The 20,868-nt window shown below is 37.9% G+C and overlaps 1 protein-coding gene across 2 annotated transcripts in view; it reads left to right on the forward strand.

Moving 5' to 3' along the window:
• LOC138744684 (mitochondrial inner membrane m-AAA protease component AFG3L2-like) overlaps nt 1-20,868 on the forward strand; it is a 99,445-nt gene that overhangs the window by 11,172 nt on the left and 67,405 nt on the right. For both annotated transcript variants that reach the window (XM_069901225.1, XM_069901226.1), the window contains exon 4: nt 506-609. In XM_069901225.1, coding sequence (XP_069757326.1) covers nt 506-609 — 104 coding nt within the window. The remainder of the gene's footprint in view (nt 1-505; nt 610-20,868) is intronic.

Genomic DNA, 20,868 nt, shown 5'->3' on the forward strand with positions numbered 1-20,868 from the left:
CGTCCGCAACAGCAGCGACCTCCCAGTAACCAACCATTTCAATTCTAAGTCACACTCACACACTCGCATGTCAGTCCATAGACTTGTGTACTATCTCACCCAGATCACCCGCAGATATGAGGAACAACTCCTTACTTTCTGTCTGGGCACTCCTTCCAGATGATCTTAACATTAACTTCTCTGCTTTCTGCTAAACTTGCTTGGCTTCTTTCTCCTTCCCCTTTCCAGTCTTTCTAGTTCTTCCCTCCCTTCCCCCTTACCATCCTAGCCATCCTTCCACCCCCTGATCACTGCTGTCCCCTCCCTCCCTTCTCCACCTATCATCTCCTGACTTTACCACCCCCTCCCCCTTATCTTTTGTTTGGATGCCTGCTGGCATTCTCTCAGAATTTGAAGAAGGGCTGGGTTGTGTTTTTATACTTGCTAAATAAAGGACACTGACCTGCTGAGCTTCTCCAGCATTTTTATGTTTTTACTAATAACAATGTGACATCTTTATTCTCAGCAAAGTCAAAGGAATCTGGAGGAAGTACTGGAGGTGGGCCGGGAGGCGGTAGTAAAAGAAGCGGGAAAAAGGAACAATCTACCTGGTGGAATCGGATGCAGAAGGTTTGTCTCCTTGGCAATTCATGGCTAATCAGTAGATTTCCAGATGAAATACCTTGATAATCTATTATTGAAATGTAAAAGTAATTCAATTCTTCAGCTTGTAATTGAAACAAATAACTAGCATAATCCATCATGAAAGGGCCCCACATCATTTATATGGGGTAACCATATAACCATTTACGGAGCGGAAACAGGCCATGTTGGCCTTTCGAGTCCGCACCGGTTCACTGATTTTGAGCGCCCTCTAATGGTCCCATTCTTCTTAACCAGGGTCTCAATATCTCTTGAAAACCAACGTTCCATACACCTTCCATACATCTTACCTGTAATTATGGAGAAAATACTGAATTTACATTGGTGCTTGAAATTTTTAATTTTGTAATTGACTGCATGAATGGTGAAAAATTTTAAACTAAACTATTTTTTTAAAAAAGACTCTCCTACTCCTGCACTCTCATCCTCTGCAACATTCACTTCTTCATTGCTTGCTGTATCTGCATGTTAACTCTCTATGTTTGTGAACACTCGGTTTCTGAGCATTAAGCTTATACTATTTAAATACTATTCTGCCTTAACATTTTTCTACTGAATCTCTCTTACTTAGTAACAAACTTTTTATAGGCTTGGGGAGTCAAAAGGTGGAGGGCATAGTTTACAGTAAGAGGGGAAACATTTATAAAGTGGACTGAGGGGGAAGCATTTCACAGGGTGGTGGGTGTATGTTATGATAACAGATGGAAGAGGCAATTACAATGTTTAAGAAAGATTTGGACATTAGATGTATAGCAGTGGTTTTCAAACTTTTTCTTTCCACTCACATACCACCTTAAGTAATCCCTATGTCATAGGTGCTCTGTGATTAGTAAGGGATTGCTTAAAGTGGTATGTAAGTGGGAAAAAAGGTTGAGAATCATTGTTTTAGACCCAATTGTTACTGAAATATTTTGCTTGAGAAAAATTGACATTGGCCCATTTCCTTTGGAGTTATGAAACCTTGCACATAACGAGTCGATTAGGTACAATTAAAACAGTAGGTTTCAAACTTTTTCTTTCCACTCATATGCCACCTTAACTGATATCTTACTACCAGTAATCACAGAGTATCTATGGCATAGGGATTACTTAAGGTGGTATGTGATTGGAAAGAAAATGTTTGAAAATCACTGATGTATAGGAATGAATCAGAAGGGTATGAGCTGATTAAATTAGCTGGGATTACTAGACATAGGAACATAGGAAGTAGGAACAGGAGTAGGCCAAAAATGGCCCATCGAGCCTGCTCCGCCATTCAATACGATCATGGCTGATCTAATTTATGACCTAACTCCACCTACCTGCCTTCTCCCCATATCCCCTAATTCCTCTATCATGTAAAAATTTTTCTAACCGAATTTTAAATATGTTTAATGAGGCAGCCTCAACCACTTCCCTGGTTAAAGAATTCCAAACATTCACTACTCTCTGGGAAAAACTATTTTTCCTCATCTCTGTCTTAAATCTACTCCCCCGAATCTTGAGACTGTGTCCTCTCGTTTTAGTTTCCCTGGCCAGCTCAAAAAACCTTCCTACATCTATCCTATCCATACCCTTCATAATCCTATATGTTTCTATAAGATCTCCTCTCTTTCTTCTGAACTTGAGCGAATAAATCCTAGACAATTTAATCTTTCATCATAAGTCAACCCCTTCGTCCCAGGGATCAACCTAGTAAACCTCCTCTGGACCGTCTCCAAAGCCAGTATATCCTTCCTCAAATATGGAGACCAGAACTGGACACAGTACTCCAGGTGCGGTCTCACCAGTACCTTATACAGTTGCAACATTACCTCCCTACTCCTGAATTCAATTCCTCTAGCGATGAAGGCCAACATTCCATTTGCCTTCTTAATAACCTGCTGCACCTGCAACCTAACTTTTTGTGATTCATGCACAAGCACTCCCAAGTCCCTCTGCACAACAGCATGCTGTAGTTTTCACCCTTTAAATAATATTCAGCTCTTTTATTTTTCTTGCCAAAGTGGATAACCTCACACTTACTAACATTGTACTCCATCTGCCAGACCTTTGCCCACTCATCCAGCTTAACTATATCCCTCTGCAGACTCTCCACATCCTCATTACAATTTGCTCTTCCATTCAATTTGGTGTCATCCGCAAACTTGGCTACACCACATTTTGTCCCCTCCTCCAAGTCATCAATGTAAATGATGAACAGTTGTGGGCCTAACGCTGACCCCTGCGGCACCCCACTTATCACTCTCTGCCAATCTGAAAAACTCCCATTTATCCCGACTCTCTGCCTCCTGTCAGACAACCAATTTTCAATCCAGGCCAATATACTTCCCCGGACTCCACTTTCCTGAAACTTACTGAGAAGTCTCTTGTGCGGATCCTTATCAAACGCTTTCTGGAAATCCAAATATACAGCATGGACAAGTTGGTCTAAAGGGCCTGTTGTCATGTTTTATGACTGAATACAAGTTGGGGTTGAAGAATTTATTCTTGTTGTTTATCCTTTCTGAATTAGAGAATCAATTTGGTTGGTAAATTTGTTTCATTACAAATATCAGTCAGATGCTACTTTGAATTAAATTGCATTTTTTCAAAATTCAAAGGAAGAAATGAAACTGACTGATTAGATAACATCATTAATACACATTCATTCAGCCATTCTCAGCTTTTTTTTGGTGACAGCCTCTTGACTTTGCTCAAAGTTTATGGGCTCCCTTCCTTGTGAATCAGTTTAGTTGGTTTCTTTTGAACTTCTGCCAACGACATAAAAAACAATTTATTTTTGTTATGTGAGGTGAAAAGAAAACAAGGCTTTTGCTCTGAGCATAACAACTGTGGCTTGAGATTCCAGAACAGACAGATGAATAAGAATTATTTTTATTGAATATGTAGGGAAGAAGAAAAACTGAACATGCATATTACAACATTGTTTTAAAGATTCTTAGAGTGCAATGGTTTGTACACAGTGAGTCATTGGGGAACTTTAAGCATAAATTGGAGGATGTGAAAACTTAATAAAAAGAACTTTAAACAATAATTAATATAAAATGAAATGGTAGTATACTTAACTGTGTGGAAGAACAGAGGGACCTTGGGGTCCAAATCCATAGATCTCTCAGGGTTGCTGCACAGGTTGATAGGATGTTTAAGAAGGCCTATGGTATGCTAGGCTTCATTAGTCGGGGGATTGAGTTTAGGAGTCATGAGGTAATGTTGAACTCTATAAATCTTGTATTCAACTCTGGTCATCTCATGACAAGAAGGATGTGGAAGCAATGGAGAAGGTACAGAGGAAATTTGCCAGAATTTTGCTTGGATTGGAAAATATGCCTGATGAGGCAACATTAACAGAGCTAGAGCTTTTCTCTTTTGTGCAAAGAAGGATGATTTAATAGAGGTCTGCAAGATTATGAGAGGTAAGGTAAGACTTTGTCTCAGGGCGATGTGTAGCGAACACCAGAGGATATCTGTTCAAAGTGAAGGAAGAAAAGTTTGGGGAAGACATGAGGGGTAAGTTATAAACACAGAGAGGTGTGAGTACCTGAAATGAATTGCCAGGGGTGGTAAGGGTGGCTGATACATGAATGGCATTTAGATAGGTACAAGAATGAAAGGAAAATAGGGTTACAAGGTAGGGAGTTTTTATTTTGGTAGGTGTATACAGTCAGCACAATACTGAGGCCCGAAGGAACTGCACTATACTGTTCTATCCTGAGCTTCATGTTTCCTGTGCAGGTTTTTTGATTCCAGGCTCTAAATGAGATAGTGATAATCAAAGGTCACCTCCTGCTGCAAAGTCAAGTGTGCTCCTGCTTTTCTCAAGGAAACTACCTTGCTGGATCCACATTCAACCAAGTAAATTGAGGGAAAGGCAAGGAAAAATATTTCTGCCTTTTTCCATAGTTTTGGAAATCGATTCGGAAAATCACTCTTGACCTAAGGATCTTTTTTAAAAATTGATTGACTTGCAATTATATCTCTCTGAAGATCATATAACCACTTACAGCACAGAACAGGCCAGTTCGGCCCTACTAGTCCATGCCATAACAAATCCCCACCCTCCTAGTCCCACTGACCAGCACCCGGTCCATACCCCTCCAGTCCTCTCCTCTCCATGTAACTATCCAGTCATTCCTTAAATGTAACCAATGATCCAGCCTCAACCACGTCTGCCGGAAGCTCATTTCACATCCCTACCACCCTTTGCGTAAAGAAATTTCCCCTCATGTTCCCCTTATAATTTTCCCCCTTCAATCTTAAACCATGCCTTCTAGTTTGAATCTTCCCCACTCTTAATTGAAAAAGTCTATCCACATTTACTCTGTCTGTCCCTTTTAAAATCTTAAACACCTCTATCAAGTCCCCCCTCAATCTTCTACGCTCCAGAGAAAAAAGCTCTAGTCTGCACAACCTTTCCCTGTAACTCAAACCTTGAAATCCTGTCAACATTCTCGTGAACCTTCTCTGCACTCTCTCTATTTTGTTTATGTCCTTCCTATAATTCGGTGACCAAAACTGTACACAGTACTCCAAATTTGGCCTCACCAATGCCTTGTACAATTTCATCATAACCTCCCTACTCTTGAATTCAATACTCCGATTTATGAAGGCCAACATTCCAAATGCCTTCTTCACCATACCATCTACCTGAGTATCAGCCTTGAGGGTACTATTTGCCATCACTCCTAAATCCCTTTGTTGCTCTGCACATCTCAATAGCCTACCATTTAATACATATGACCTATTTAGATTTGCCTTTCCAAAATGTAACACCTCACACTTATCTGTATTAAATTCCATCAGCCATTTCTCAGCCCACACCTCCAGCCTTCCTAAATCACCTATTAATCTACAGTAATCTTCCTCACTGTCCACAACACCACCAATCTTTATATCATCTGCAAACTTGCTTATCTAATTCTCCACCCCTACTTCCAGATCGTTAATATATATAACAAAAAATAGTGGACCCAGGACCGATCCCGGCCTCCAATTGGACAAACAATTTTCTACCACTACTCTCTGACACCTCCCATCCAACCATTGCTGAATCCATTTCACTACCTCCTTATTTATACCTAATGCCTCCACCTTGCTTGAATTTTTGTATCGACGTCAGCGGGTTGTTCCTCAAATTGATCTAAATCCAGTAAGGGATATTGAGCTTTAACAGGTTATTAAATCTTTCCTGTAGATCTGTGTGTATTTGATTTGGATGTTTCACATAAACAGTGTTCACGTTCAGATTTGAAAATAGTACCTAAATCATTCCCAGTCTGATATGGGTCCAATAGACTTTGAGCTCTTTAAAGCAAGACACAATGAGGTTATTGTGGTTGTGCTGGAAGGTCTTGTTCAATAAATGGAGTTTGTCAAAGATATCTGCCAGATAGAATATGTACACCTTGTTATGTTCCCAAGATGGTGGTGCCTTTGGCTGCAGAGCAGCAGACCAGTGTAGGGCATCAGATACTGGGAGAACAGCCTCTGTTGAGAAGGAGAAGCAGGGGAGACGACTCTACTGCACAGGCTGTGGGCTGCTGCACACTGGCTCATGGGAACTAGGATTCGAGAAGGTGCTGAGGGAAAGAAGGGCTCCTGAAGGGCACTGAATGCTTCCTGATTTAAGCAGGTTTGGACCTGGAGCTCGGGCTGCCTATGAATCAAACAGGAATCTGTGTAGCTGCAGGAGCGCTGGAAGTGAATCCACAGACACTCAAGAGGTGCTTACACACTGAGATCCCAGAAAATTGGTGTGTCAATGACCCGAGCTTAGGGTTGGATCAGAGTGTTCACACTGAACCAAGAAAAGCTGATTCAGTGCATCCTTCTACATGGGGACCAGGCATCCAGTGCAAAAGGAGTTGGGACCTGCAGCACTGGTGTCCCAGGAAGGTGGGTAACACCTTTTACACTTGAGCCAATGCAAAACTCATCAGCTCTGATACCGTCGATCTTGATGGGTAAGTACTGGGACAAAAATGAATTCCCCCCACCCCCTCTCCCATACCATATTGGTCCTGTTCACACAGGCAGGTGAAATGGGAAAAAGCCAATTAAATAAAGGCTTTCAGGACCTTCCTTTGCTTTTTCTAATTGTAAAGGATGATGGGCAACACTAATAGCAACTCTTTGTCTGCCTTTCAGCAGACAAAAGTTAAAGTGTATCATGTATGTTACATTTTTAATGTATTGTGTGACAATAAAAGGAACCTTGAATCTTGAGAAGGAAAAGAAATTTATCCTTGAGTGCAACAAAACAACAAGGACTTTCCTTTCGACTGCCACCTCAGCACGCAGCAGCAGCCCCTGGAAATGTTCGTCGTTTTCTTCACAGCTGGAATGGACGGTCTTGAAAAGGATCAGAATTTATTGTCATAAACATGTCACTTTTTTTTGTTTTGCAGCAGCGTCACAGGGCAAACATTTCCATAAATCACATTTGAAAATAAATAAAAATAGTGCAAGAAAAAGACAAAGTGAGCTAGTGTCTGTGGTTCATTTTTCATTCAGGAATCTGATGGCAGGGGAGTCACGTGATGGAGTAGTGGCCAGCCCTCTCCAGAAAAGTTAAAAGAAGATAGAGAAAAAGCAAAGGCACAAACTTAAAAACCAAAACAAAGTGAAAGTAAAAGTGTGAAGAAAATGGCACCGAAGAAAGAAAAACCAAAAACAACGGGAAGAAAAGAAGAAGGAAAGACGTCGGAAGAAGAAGGTGAAGGCCTTACCTGTCCGAAGAGGCCCGCCGCGGAGAGAGAGGCCCGCTCCCACAGGTCAGTGGAGGTCCCGGGCTCGGGACTACAAAAATGGCTCGCAGAGCCGAGTAAAAGTGCGCAACCGCGCATGAAAAAAAACACACTGACGGGAGGGGGGAACAGCTGCGGAGTCGATCTCCACAGCTGAGAGAGACACCTGCAGCACAGCAGCAGGTGCAGAACACAGACAATAACGACAACAAGAAAGAAGAGGGTAAAAAGAAAACAAGGACACAACAGATGGTCAACCCAGAGGAAGAAGAAGAAGAAGAACAGAAAGAAGTGGAAGAAGAAGAGAAAAGCAAGACAATGGATGTATCTTTTTTTAAAGAATATATGGAATCAGTGAAAGAATGGCAATTACAAGAATTTGATGAGATAAAAAGAATTAAGAATGCAGAAGAAAGAATGAATAAAATGGAAGTGGCCATATCAGAATTGGCAAAAAGAGTGGAAAATATGGAAAAACGAGAAACATTTGTAGATATGGAAGTAAAAGACTTAAAAGAGAAATTAGAAGAATCTAATAAAAAAAGCTAAAGAAGCACAGGAGCTGTTAGCTCAGAAGATAGATATGATAGAAAACTATAATAGAAGAAATAATATAAAGATAGTGGGCCTTAAGGAAGATGAAGAAGGCAAGAATATGAGAGAATTTATAAAAGATTGGATCCCCAGGGTCCTGGGAAGACCAGAATTACAGGAAGAAATGGAAATAGAGAGGGCACATAGAACATTAGCCCCGAAACCACTACCGCAGCAAAAACCAAGATCCATTTTAGTAAAATTCTTAAGATATACAACAAGAGAAAATATATTGGAGAAAGCAATGAAGAAAGTAAGAGAGGACAAAAAGCCACTGGAATATAAAGGTCAAAAAATTTTTTTCTATCCAGACATAAGTTTTGAACTCCTGAAGAAGAGGAAGGAGTTCAATACAGCGAAAGCGATCTTATGGAAAAAAGGATATAAATTTATGTTAAGGTACCCAGCGGTACTTAAAATAATTATTCCAGGGCAACAAAACAGACTATTCTCGGATCCAGAGGAAGCAAGGAAATTTGCAGAACAACTACAAAACAAGCAGAGAGATGAAGACATGTAATGAGAGTAAAAATGACCACGATCTATATGTATGTGTGTAAAGGGGTATATGTGTGTGTATATATATATATATATATATATAGTATGCATACATGAATGTATCCGTATTTAGAGGAAAATATATAGAGCATAGACAAGAATTAATAAGGGAGGGAAATGGAATATAGGGAATAAGGAGGGAATTAAAAGAGTGACCTTTGTTACATATGAAAATTGAAATCTTTTCTGGGGGGGCTGGGTGGGGAGGAGTTACGGTCACTGCAAAATCAGCTGACGTTTGCGAGTGAATTTGCAAATCCAAATGGAGAGGGGAGATGTGGTTGTCCGACAAGGGATAAAGGACAACTCAGGAGGGGGAGGGGAGAATGGGGTTAAAGAAGTTTTAAATAGGAGAATAGGGAAAATGTTTGATGTTTTAGAAATGTTGTCTTATAAAGTGTTCAAAACAAGAAAGCAGAAATGGATAAGAAGGAAAGGTAATGATGGAGAAACGGAAAGGGAAGATAAACAAAGTATAAAATGGCTACGCTGAACTATATGACTTTAAATATTAACGGAATACATAACCAAATTAAAAGGAAGAAACTGCTAAATTTACTGAAAAAAGAAAAAATTGATAGAGCATTTGTGCAAGAAACACATTTAACTGAATTGGAGCACAAGAAATTAAAGAGAGATGAGGTAGGACACGTAACAGCAGCGTCATATAATTCAAAAGCAAGAGGAGTAGCTATATTAATTAGTAAAAATGTGCCAATTAAAATAGAAGAGGAAATAATAGATCCAGCAGGGAGATATGTAATGATAAAATGTCAGATATATTCAGAGTTTTGGAATCTACTCAATGTATATTCACCTAACGAAGAAGATCAAAAGTTTATGCAAGATATTTTTTTGAAGATAGCAGATGCACAAGGGAACATATTAATAGGAGGGGATTTCAACCTGAATTTGGATTCAAATTGGACAAAACTGGGAAAAAAATTAACAGAAAGAACAAAGTAACCAAATTTATAATTAAATCGATGGAAGAAATGCAACTTTTGGATATATGGAGGAAACAACACCCAAAGGAAAAGGAATATTCATATTACTCGGCTAGACATAAAACATACTCAAGAATAGACCTATTTTTGTTATCAGCTCGTATGCAAGATAGAGTAAAAAAAACAGAATATAAAGCTAGAATATTATCGGACCATTCACCCTTAATATTGACAATAAAGTTAGAGGACATCCCTCCAAGAATGTATAGATGGAGATTAAACTCCATGTTACACAAAAGGCAGGATTTTAGAGAATTAATTGAAAGACAAATTAAAATGTATTTTGAAATAAACACGGAATCAGTGAAAGATAAGTTTATACTATGGGATGCAATGAAAGCATTCATTAGAGGGCAAATAATAAGTTATGTAACCAAGATGAAGAAGGACTATAATCAGGAAACAGAGCAGTTGGAAAGGGAAATAGTAAATATAGAAAAATAATTAGCAATGAAGGAAGATACAACTAAAAGAAGAGAATTGGCAGATAAAAAAATAAAATATGAAACACTACAAACATATAAGGTGGAGAAGAATATAATGAAGACAAAACAAAAATATTATGAACTAGGGGAAAAATCGCACAAAATTCTAGCATGGCAGCTTAAGACAGAACAAGCTAAGAAAATGGTATTGGCATCAAGGAAAAAAGACAAACAAATCACATATAATCCAAAGGAGATCAAGGAAAACTTTAGAGAATTCTATGAACAATTATACCAAACTGAAAACGAAGGGAAAGAAGGGAAAATAGATGAATTTCTAACTAAAATTGAACTACCAAAACTACAAATAGAGGAACAAAATAAATTAACAGAACCATTTGGAATAGTAGAAATACAAGAGATAATAAAAAAAATTACCAAATAATAAGACACCAGGAGAGGATGGATTCCCAATAGAATTCTATAAAACATTTAAAGATTTATTAATTCCTCCCCTCCTGGAAGTAATCAACCAGACTGATAAAACACAAAGCTTACCAGTTTCATGTAAAACAGCAATAATTACAGTAATACTAAAGCAAGGGAAAGATTCACTTTCACCAGCGTCATATAGACCAATATCTTTACTTAACACAGATTATAAGATAATAGCTAAACTATTAGCAAACAGATTAGCAGAGTATGTACCGAAAATGGTAAATCTAGACCAAACTGGATTTATTAAAAAAAGACGCACAACAGACAATATTTGTAAATTTATTAACTTAATTCATGCATTAGAAGGGAGTAAAGCGCCAACAGTAGCAGTTGCTTTAGACGCAGAGAAGGCCTTTGACAGAGTAGAATGGAATTATTTATTCAAAGTATTGCAAAAATTCAGTTTACCAGAGAAGTATATTAATTGGATTAAAGCATTATATAAGGGACCATTGGTGAAAGTGACAGTAAATGGATATATATCAAAGCAATTTAACTTAAGCAGGTCAACACGGCAGGGATGCCCACTATCACCTTTATTGTTCGCGTTAGCTATAGAACCACTAGCAGAATTGATAAGAACAGAAAATAATATAAAAGGGATAAAAATAAAAGACAAGGAATATAAAATCAGTTTATTTGCGGATGATGTTATAGTATACTTAACAGAACCAGAACTATCAATAAAAGAATTATATAAGAAATTGAAGGAATATGGAGAAGTGTCGGGTTACAAGATTAATGTAAATAAAAGTGAAGCAATGCCAATGAATAATGCGGATTTCTCAAAATTTAAGAAGGAATCACCATTCAGATGGCAAATGCAAGCAATAATATACCTAGGTATACAAATAAATAAAAATCTCGGCCAACTATATAAACTCAATTATTATCCACTAATGAAAAAATTACAGGACGATTTAGAGCATTGGAAAGATTTACCACTAACACTAATAGGAAGGATAAACTGTATTAAAATGAACATTTTTCCAAGGATATTATACCTATTTCAGGCATTGCCAATACACCTGACAGAGAAATTCTTCAAGGAGTTAAAGAAAATAATAAGGAAATTTTTATGGAAAGGGGGGAAACTGAGGATAGCACTAGATAAATTAACAGAATGGTATAAACAAGGAGGCTTACAACTGCCAAACTTTAAAAATTATAGAGCCGCACAATTAAGATACCTATCAGATTTTTATCAAACAAGGGAAAAGCCAGATTGGACTAGATTAGAATTAGATAAAATAGGGGAAAAGATACCTGAACACATATTATATAAATGGGATGAAAAATTGGTACAACATAAAAGTTCTCCAGTATTACATCATCTACTCAATATTTGGAAGAAGATTCATGTAGAAAGAAATAAAAAAAATTATCAATTACCAAAACTAATATTGACGCAAAATAAGTTACTCCCTTTTACAATAGATAGCCTTTCCTTTAGAGAATGGGAGAAAAAAGGGATCAAAAGAATAGAAAATTGTTTTTCAGGAAATAGATTATTATCCTTTGAACAAATGAAAGATAAATACAATATAACTCAAGATACAGTGCTGGCATATTACCAATTGAGATCCTACTTGAAGGACAAATTAGGAAGCAGTCTGAGTTTGCCAGAGGGAAGTAACTTTGAATATGTGATTACAGATACAATGATAATCAAAAGATTTATAACAAATATGTATATTAAACTGCAAGAAAAGGAGAATGAGGAAACAAATGGTAAAACTAAACAAAAATGGGAACAAGATTTAAATATAAAGATAAAAAAGGAAACATGGGAGAAGTTATGTTCTGGAACGATGAGAAATACAATAAATACGAGGTTACGTATGATACAATATAACTGGATACACAGGCTATACATTACACCTCAAAAGTTAAATAAATGTGACCCAACAGTATCTGATAGATGTTTTCAATGTAAAAAAGAAATGGGAACAACAATTCATGCAATCTGGACATGTGAGAAAGTAGAAAAATTTTGGGAAGATCTAAACCAAATATTAAATAAAATAACAGAAAACAATATACCAAAGAATCCAGAGATCTTCCTCCTAAGTAACATAAAAAACAAAGAATTTGGAATTGATTTGGAGGATGCACAAAAAAGATTTGTTAAGATAGCTCTAGCCGTAGCAAAAAAATGTATTATGTCAACCTGGAAATCAGAAGATAATTTGAAAATACAACAATGGTATATAGAAATGAATAAATGTATTCCATTAGAAAAAATAACATATAGTTTAAGAAATAATATTGAAATATTTGAACAAATATGGGAGCCTTACATGAAACATAATAGCGAAAACCTACCGGGGACATTCACTACCTAAATTAACGAAAGGAGAAGGAAATGAAAAGAATTGACTCAGTGGAATTTCTTGTTTATTTTTATTGAATGACAACATTGTTTGACTGGTTTAATGTATCCTAGATTTTGTACTTTAAATGGACGGGAGGGGGGAGGTAGGGAGGGTGGGATGGGAGGGGGGGGGGAGAAAATGGCACTGTATATATTTGAAAAGGAAAAAGTATGTATCATGGTTAATGTGGTTTATGGTGTGAAAAATAAAAAATTTTTTAAAAAAAAGGAATCTGATGGCAGCAAGGAGGAAGCTGTCCTTGTGCCACTGAGGGCTCGTCTTCAGGCTCCTGTACCTTTTCCCCAATGGTAGCAGAGTGAAGAGGCCATGGCCTGAGTGGTGGGGTTCTTGAGGATAAAGGCTGCTTTCTTTTTAAAAAAAAAGAGATTTTTATTGAAGCAATATAGCCAGATTTTTATAAACAGATGCACATTTAAAAACAAACAAACAAAAAAAGACAAGCAAAGTGCTCCCTCCCACAATCCTGATATGGAAGAAATTACGCCGATAGATGAATAGCAGTTGGTCTGGACCTTAGGTAGATGATTGTGGATATGGTTTTTTTAAAATGAAGTTTAGTCTTTATGACAAATGAAAATGAAGTATTTAAATGTCCTCCTAAATTTTTAACCCCTAAGTGCTCTTTATGAATAATGCAATGAGCAGAAAAGAATGAAGTATATTTTTCAGGCATGTGATGAGCCCTTTGTATCGTCCAACCATTAAAGTGGCACCAAAATACATGTGACTGTTCGCAAATGGAATGCTATTAAACGAGAGTTTAGGTAATTTTTAAGTTCAAAAATAGTTAGTCCCTTGGTATCTGTTTTAATCCTTCTGACATATTTCTTCCATCAGCTTGTTTCCATTCCAGAATCAGACATAAGCTATGAAAAGAGATCGTTCTCTTTCAGGGTGGATTTGTCTAATTTTAAAGAGAATTTCTTGCCTTGTAATGAAATGATGAATCGGGGAGCTGTCATTGTCGGAGTGGGCTGAGTCAGAGTGAAACTTCAGCTCAAAGAGCTTTGGTAAATAGGGACTGAGGTGATCGTGCAGGAGTTGAAATAAGACAGGACCACCCTATTCGAGCAACAAAAAGGATTTAGCAGGTAGGGACAGTTAAGGGCAGAATTTTTTCCTCTAGTGATAAACCAAGGCAAAGGAATGCTCCTCTTGCAGAATGTTGGTCATCAGGGAAGCCAGCAGGATCCCTGATGACTTCATCTGTGAGGTGCAACCAGCTGCAGCTCCTGACAAACTGAGTTAAGGAATTAGAGCAAGAGCAGGAGTTGGATGAACCTGGGAGAAGCCAAGGCTATTAGGTCTCTGGCACGGAGTCTGGTCCTGTAGCTAAGAAGGAGAGTGAGGAGAAGAGGTGAGCTGTAGTGATAGGAGACTCCATAGTTAAGGCACATACAACTTGTTATTTGGAAAAAATCAAGTATCCTGAATGGTATGTTGCCTCGCTGGTGTCAGGGTCTGAAATACCTCAGGTCAAGTTCATGGCATACTCAGGAGGGAGGGAAGATGACCAGCCGGATGTCGTGGTTCATATAGGGACTAATGATGTGGGTAGGAAGGGTGAGGAGGTCTTGTAAGGAGAGTTCAGTGAGCTGGGCGCTAGGATAGGACTTCCAGGGTTGTGATCTCAGGCTTGTTACCCATGTTAGTGAGAGGTTAGAAATAGGAGGATAATGCAGCTTAGCATGTGGCTAAAGATGTGGTGAAGGAGGGAGGGTTTTGGGTTTTTGGATTATTGGGCTCTCTTCCAGGGAAGGTGGGACATTTTGCATCTGAACTGGAGGGGTACTACTATTCTTGCAGGAAGGTTTGCTAGTGCTGTTCTGGTGGATTTAAACTAGATTTGCAGGGGGATGGGAACCAAAGTGCCAGAGCAGATAGAGGAGTGGAGGAGGGAAAAGATTATGTGAAAATTGTATGCACTGTTAGAATCAACAGGTTGTACATGATGGAAATGATCCCCAGATAAATCTATTTCAAAGCAAGGAGTATTGCAGGAAAGGCAGATGATTTAGAATGTGGAATTATGACATTGTGGCCATTAGTGAAACTTGGCTGGCAGCTCAATGTTCCAAGCTTATTTTGCTTTAGACGTGTTAGAGTGGTGGGGTGGGGGGGGGGGGGAATGAAAGGTGGAGGAGTGGCATTGCTCATCAGGGAAAATATCACAGCTGTTGCTCACGCAGGGCAGACCAGAGGGTTTGTTTACTGAGGCTATATGAGTGGAGCTGAGAAACAGGAAAGGTATGACCACACTCATTGGGGTTGCATTATAGACCGCCCAATAGTCATTGAGAATTGGAGGAGCAAATCTGTAGAGAGATAGCAGACACCTGGTTATGATAGTTTGAGATTTTAATTTTGCACATATTAACTGGGACTCCCATACTGTAAAAGGGCTGGATGGCTTCGAGTTTGTCAAATGTGTTCAGGAAAATTTTCAAAATCGTTATTTAGAGGAACCACCTAGAGTTCAATACTGGATCTTCTATTAGGGAATGAGTCAGGACAGATGACAAAAGTATGTCAAAGGGGAACATTTTGGATCCAGTGATCATAGGTTAATTATGGAGAAGGATAGGTCTGGGCCTCAGGTTGAGATTCTAAATTGGCGAAAGGCCAATTTTGAGGAAGTAAGAAAGTATCTCGAATGCATAGATTGGGATAAGTTGTTTTTGGGCAAGGATGTGCGAGATAAGTAGCAGACCTTCAAAGGTGAAATTTTGAGAGAACAGAGTTTGTAAGTTCCTGTCAGGATTCATGGCAAAATTAACAGGCATAGGGATCCTTGGTTTTCTTTTTTTAAATAATTTTTTATTTTCCATACTGTGAACCATATCAACCAAAATATATACAAACGTTTCTCTTTTAAATATACACAATGGCATTTTCTTCCTTTTTTTATCCCCCCTACCTCCCTCCTTCCCACCCCTCTCCAAAAGCAATAAATATTCAACATATGCAATACAATAAAACCATGAAACAATGACATCACACAATGAAAAATAAACAAGAAAAATGTGTCATCTATTTTTACACACTAGATCAAGTCATTTTGTCTTATCATTTTAGGGGGTGGAGGTCCGAGGCAAGCCCTCTCTGTTATGTTCCATGTATGGTTCCCAAATTTGTTCAAATAATGTGACTTTATTTTTTAAATTATATGTTATTTTTTCCAGTGGAATACATTTATTCATTTCCATGTACCATTGCTGTATTCTCAGGCTCTCTTCCATTTTCCAAGTTGACATTATACATCTTTTTGTTACAGCTAAGGCTATCATAAATCTTATTTGCGCTTTATCCAATTTAAGGCCTAATTCCTTACTTCTTATATTACTTAGAAGAAAGATCTTTGGATTTTTTGGTATTTTTTTTGTGATTTTATTTAATATCTGATTTAGATCTTCCCAAAACACTTTCACTTTCTCACATGCCCAAATTGCATGTACTGTTGTTCCCATTTCCTTCTTACAACGAAAACATCTATCTGATAATGTTGGATCACATTTTTTTTTAACTTTTGGGTCGTGATATATAACCTGTGTAATCAATTATACTGTATCATGCGTAACCTTGTGCTTATTATATTCTTCATAGTTCCAGAACATAACTTTTCCCATGTTTCATTTTTTATCTTTATGTTTAAATCCTTTTCCCACTTTTGTTTGGGTTTATAGCTTATTTCATCCTTTTCCTTATCTTGCAGCTTAATGTACATGTTCGTTATAAATCTTTTAATTATCATTGTGTCTGTAATCACATATTCAAAGCTGTTTCATTCTGGTAATCTCAGCCTGTTTCCCAATTTATCCTTTAAATAAGCTTTCAGTTGATGATATGCAAACATTGTACCATGAGATATTCCATATTTGTACTTCAAGTGTTCAAATGTTAATAAATTATTTCCCAAAAAACAATTTCTATTCTTTTAATTCCTTTTCTCTCCCATTCTCTAAAGGAAAGGTTATCTATTATAAAAGGGATTAGCGGATTTTGCGTCAATAGTAATTTTGGTATTTGGTCATTCGTTTTTTTCCTTTCTAAGTAAATCTTCTTCCATATATTGAGTAAATGATGCAGTATTGGTGAGCTTTTATATTATACCAGCTTTTCATCCCATTTATAAAGTATATGTTCCAGTACCTTCTCCCCTATTTTATCTAGCTCTATTTTAGTCCAATCTGGTTTTTCCCTTGTTTGTTAAAAATCTGATAAATACCTTAATTGTGCTGCTCTATAATAATTTTTAAAGTTTGGTAACTGCAAACCACCTTGGTACCTCTCTGTTAATTTATCTAAAGCTATCCTTGGTTTCCCCCCTTTCCACAAGAATTTCCTTATTATTCTCTTTAGCTCATTAAAGAATTTCTCTGTTAAGGGAATTGGTAACGATTGAAGTATTGTATCCTTGGGAAGACATTCATTTTAATGCAATTTAACCTCCCTATCAACGTTAGCGGTAATTCTTTCCAATGTTCTAAGTCTTCCTGCAATTTATTTATTGTTGGTTGATAATTTAATTTGTATAGGTGGCTTAAGTTATTATCTAACCTAATACCTAGGTATCGGATTGCTTGTGTTTGACATTTAAATGGTGATTCTTTTTTAAATTCTGTATAATCCTCATTACTCATTGGCATCACATCACGTTTATTTGCTTTGATCTTGTACCCTGATATTTCTCCATACTCCTTCAATTTCTTATGTAATTCTTTTATTGATATTTCAGGTTCTGTTAAGTTCCATTTGTCATCTGCAAATAAACTGGTTTTATACTCCTTTATTTTTATCCCTTTCATTGTATTTTCTGTACTTATCAGTTCTACCAATAGTTCTATTGCTAAAGTGAACAGTGAGGGGGATATTGGACATCCCTGCCTAGTTGACCTACTTAATTTAAATTGGTTCGATACATGCTAGTGTTAGTGGATCCTTCCCCGTCTTTGGTATTACTGTAATTATTGCTGTCTTATATGAATCTGGCAAGTTTTGTGTTTCTTCTATCTGGTTCATTACTTCCAGGAGAGGAGGAATTAATAACTCTTTAAATGTTTTATAGAATTCTATTGGGAATCCATCCTCTCCAGGCTTTTTATTGTTCAGCAGCTTTTTTAATATATCCTGTACATCCTCTATTTCAAATGGTTTTATCAGTTTGTTTTGTTCCTCTTCTTACAATTTCGGCAGTTCAATTTTAGCTAAAAACTCTTTTATTTTATCATCTTTCCCCTCGTTCTCAGTTTGATATAATTTTTCATAAAATTCCTTAAAATTAGATTATATGTAATTTGTTTGTCCTTTTTCCTTGATGCCAATACAGTTCTTTTAGCTTGTTCTGTCTTAAGTTGCCAGGCTAATATTTTATGTGGTTGTTTCTCCTTGCTTGTAATACTTTTGCTTTATTTTCATTATGTTCTTCTCCACCTTAAACGTTTGTAATGTTTTTTTTGTCCACCAATTATTATATCATCCCATTTTGCTTGTTCCTTTTCTGTACTATCTCCCTTTCCAACTGCCCTATTTTCCGATTGTAGTCCTTTTTCATCTTAGTCTAATGAAGGCTTTCATTGTGTCCCATAATATAAATTTGTCTTTCACTGATTCCGTATTTATTTCAAACTACGTTTTAATTTGGTGTTCAATAAACTTTCTAAATTCCTTCCTTTTGAGTAGCATGGAGTTCAACCTCCATCTATATGTTCTTGGTGCTTTCAATCTTCTTCAGCATGATGCTGAAACAAGCCATGAAAGACCTCAACAATGAAGACGCTGTTTCCATCCGGTACCGCACGGATGGCAGTCTCTTCAATCTGAGGCGCCTGCAAGCTCACACCAAGACACAAGAGCAACTTGTCCGTGAACTACTCTTTGCAGATGATGCCGCTTTAGTTGCCCATTCAGAGCCAGCTCTTCAGCGCTAAACGTCATGTTTTGCGGAAACTGCCAAAATGTTTGGCCTGGAAGTCAGCCTGAAGGAAACTGAGGTCCTCCATCAGCCAGCTCCCCACCGTGACTACCAGCCCCCCCACACAAAACTCAAAACGGTCAAATGTTTACCTATCTCGGCTGCACCATTTCATCGGATGCAAGGATCGACAACGAGATAGACAACAGACTCGCCAAGGCAAATAGCGTCTTTGGAAGACTACACAAAAGAGTGGAAAAACAACCAACTGAAAAACCTCACAAAGATTAGTGTATACAGAGCCGTTGTCATACCCACACTCCTGTTCGGCTCCGAATCATGGGTCCTCTACCGGCATCACTTACGGCTCCTAGAACGCTTCCACCGGCGTTGTCTCCGCTCCATCCTCAACATTCATTGGAGTGACTTCATCTCCAACATCGAAGTACTTGAGATGGTAGAGGCCAACAGCATCGAATCCACGCTGCTGAAGATCTAACTGCGCTGGGTAGGTCACATCTCCAGAATGGAGGACCATCGCCTTCCCAAGATCATGTTATATGGCGTGCTCTCCACTGGCCACCGAGACAGAGGTGCACCAAAGAAGAGGTACAAGGACTGCCTAAAGAAATCTCTTGGTGCCTGCCACATTGACCACCGCCAGTGGGCTGTTATCGCCTCAAACCGTGCATCTTGGTGCCTCACAGTTCGGCGGGCAGCAACCTCCTTTGAAGAAGACCGCAGAGCCCACCTCACTGTCAAAAGACAAAGGAGGAAAAACCCAACACCAATTTTCCCTTGCAACTGCTGCAACCGTGTCTGCCTGACCCGCATCGGACTTGTCAGCCACAAACGAGCCTGCAGCTGACGTGGACATTACCCCTCCATAAATCTTCGTCCGCAAAGCCAAGCCAAGGAAAAGAAGATATGTTCTTGGTGGGATGTCCTCCAGTTCTATTGCTAATAACAGGGTTGAATGATCAGATTGTAATCTAGCTTTATATTCAGTTTTCCTAATTCTCCCTTGAATATGGGCCGACAACAAAAACATATCAATCCTTGAGTATGTTTTATGCCTACTCAAATAATGTGAGTATTCCTTCTCTCTTGGGTGCTGCCTCCTCCATATATCCAGAAATTTCATTTCCTGCATTGATTTAACCATAAATTTGGCCACTTTATTCTTTTTGCTAGTCTTTTGTCCAGTTTTATCCAACATTGGATCCAAATTAACGTTAAAATCCCCTCCTATCAATATATTTCCTTGTGTATCTACAATCTTCAAAAAAGTATTTTGCATAAACTTTTGATCCTCTTCAATAGGTGCATATATATTGACCAAATTCCAGAATTCTGAATATATGTGACACATTGTCATTACATACTCCCTGCTGGATCTATTATTTCCTCCTCTGTTTTGATTGGTAAATTTTTATTAATTAATATAGTTGCACCTCTAGCTTTTGAATTATATGATGCTGCCGCTACATGGCCTACCCAGTCTCTCTTTAATTTGTTATTTTCCACTTCAGTTAGATGCGTTTCCTGCACAAATGCTATATCTATTCCTTTCCTTTTTTCAGTAAATTTAATAGCGTCTTCCGTTTAATTTGGTTATGTATTCCATTAATGTTTATAGCCATATAGTTCAACATGGCCATCTCATATACTGTTTACACATCATTTCTGCTTCCTCACCGCCACATCCCCCTTTTCCCCATTTTCATCTCTCAGTTTTCCCTTTTTAAACTCAATGTATGAAACACATTTAAAACATAAAATACTTCAACAACTCCCACATCAAATATTCCCTTAACCCCAAATATACCCCCCCCCCCCCCCCGAGTTTCTCCTTATTCCTTGCTGGGCAACAACAACTCCCCTTTCCATTTGGATTGCAAACCTGCTCGCAAGCGTCAACTGATTTCGTAGTGACGATTATTCTCTTCCCGCCCCCAGAAAACATTTTTTTTTACACATATGTCAAAGTTCTCCCTTTTTACTCCCTTACTTCCTTTCTTCCCTTCTCTTTCCCTTTAGTTCTTTACATATACATTATTTTTACATCTTTATATATATTTTATCGCCGTTCTTCATTCTTGTTACATCTCT

Source organism: Narcine bancroftii, chromosome 10, assembly GCF_036971445.1.
Source record: "Narcine bancroftii isolate sNarBan1 chromosome 10, sNarBan1.hap1, whole genome shotgun sequence".
Taxonomy (NCBI): Eukaryota; Metazoa; Chordata; class Chondrichthyes; order Torpediniformes; family Narcinidae; genus Narcine; species Narcine bancroftii.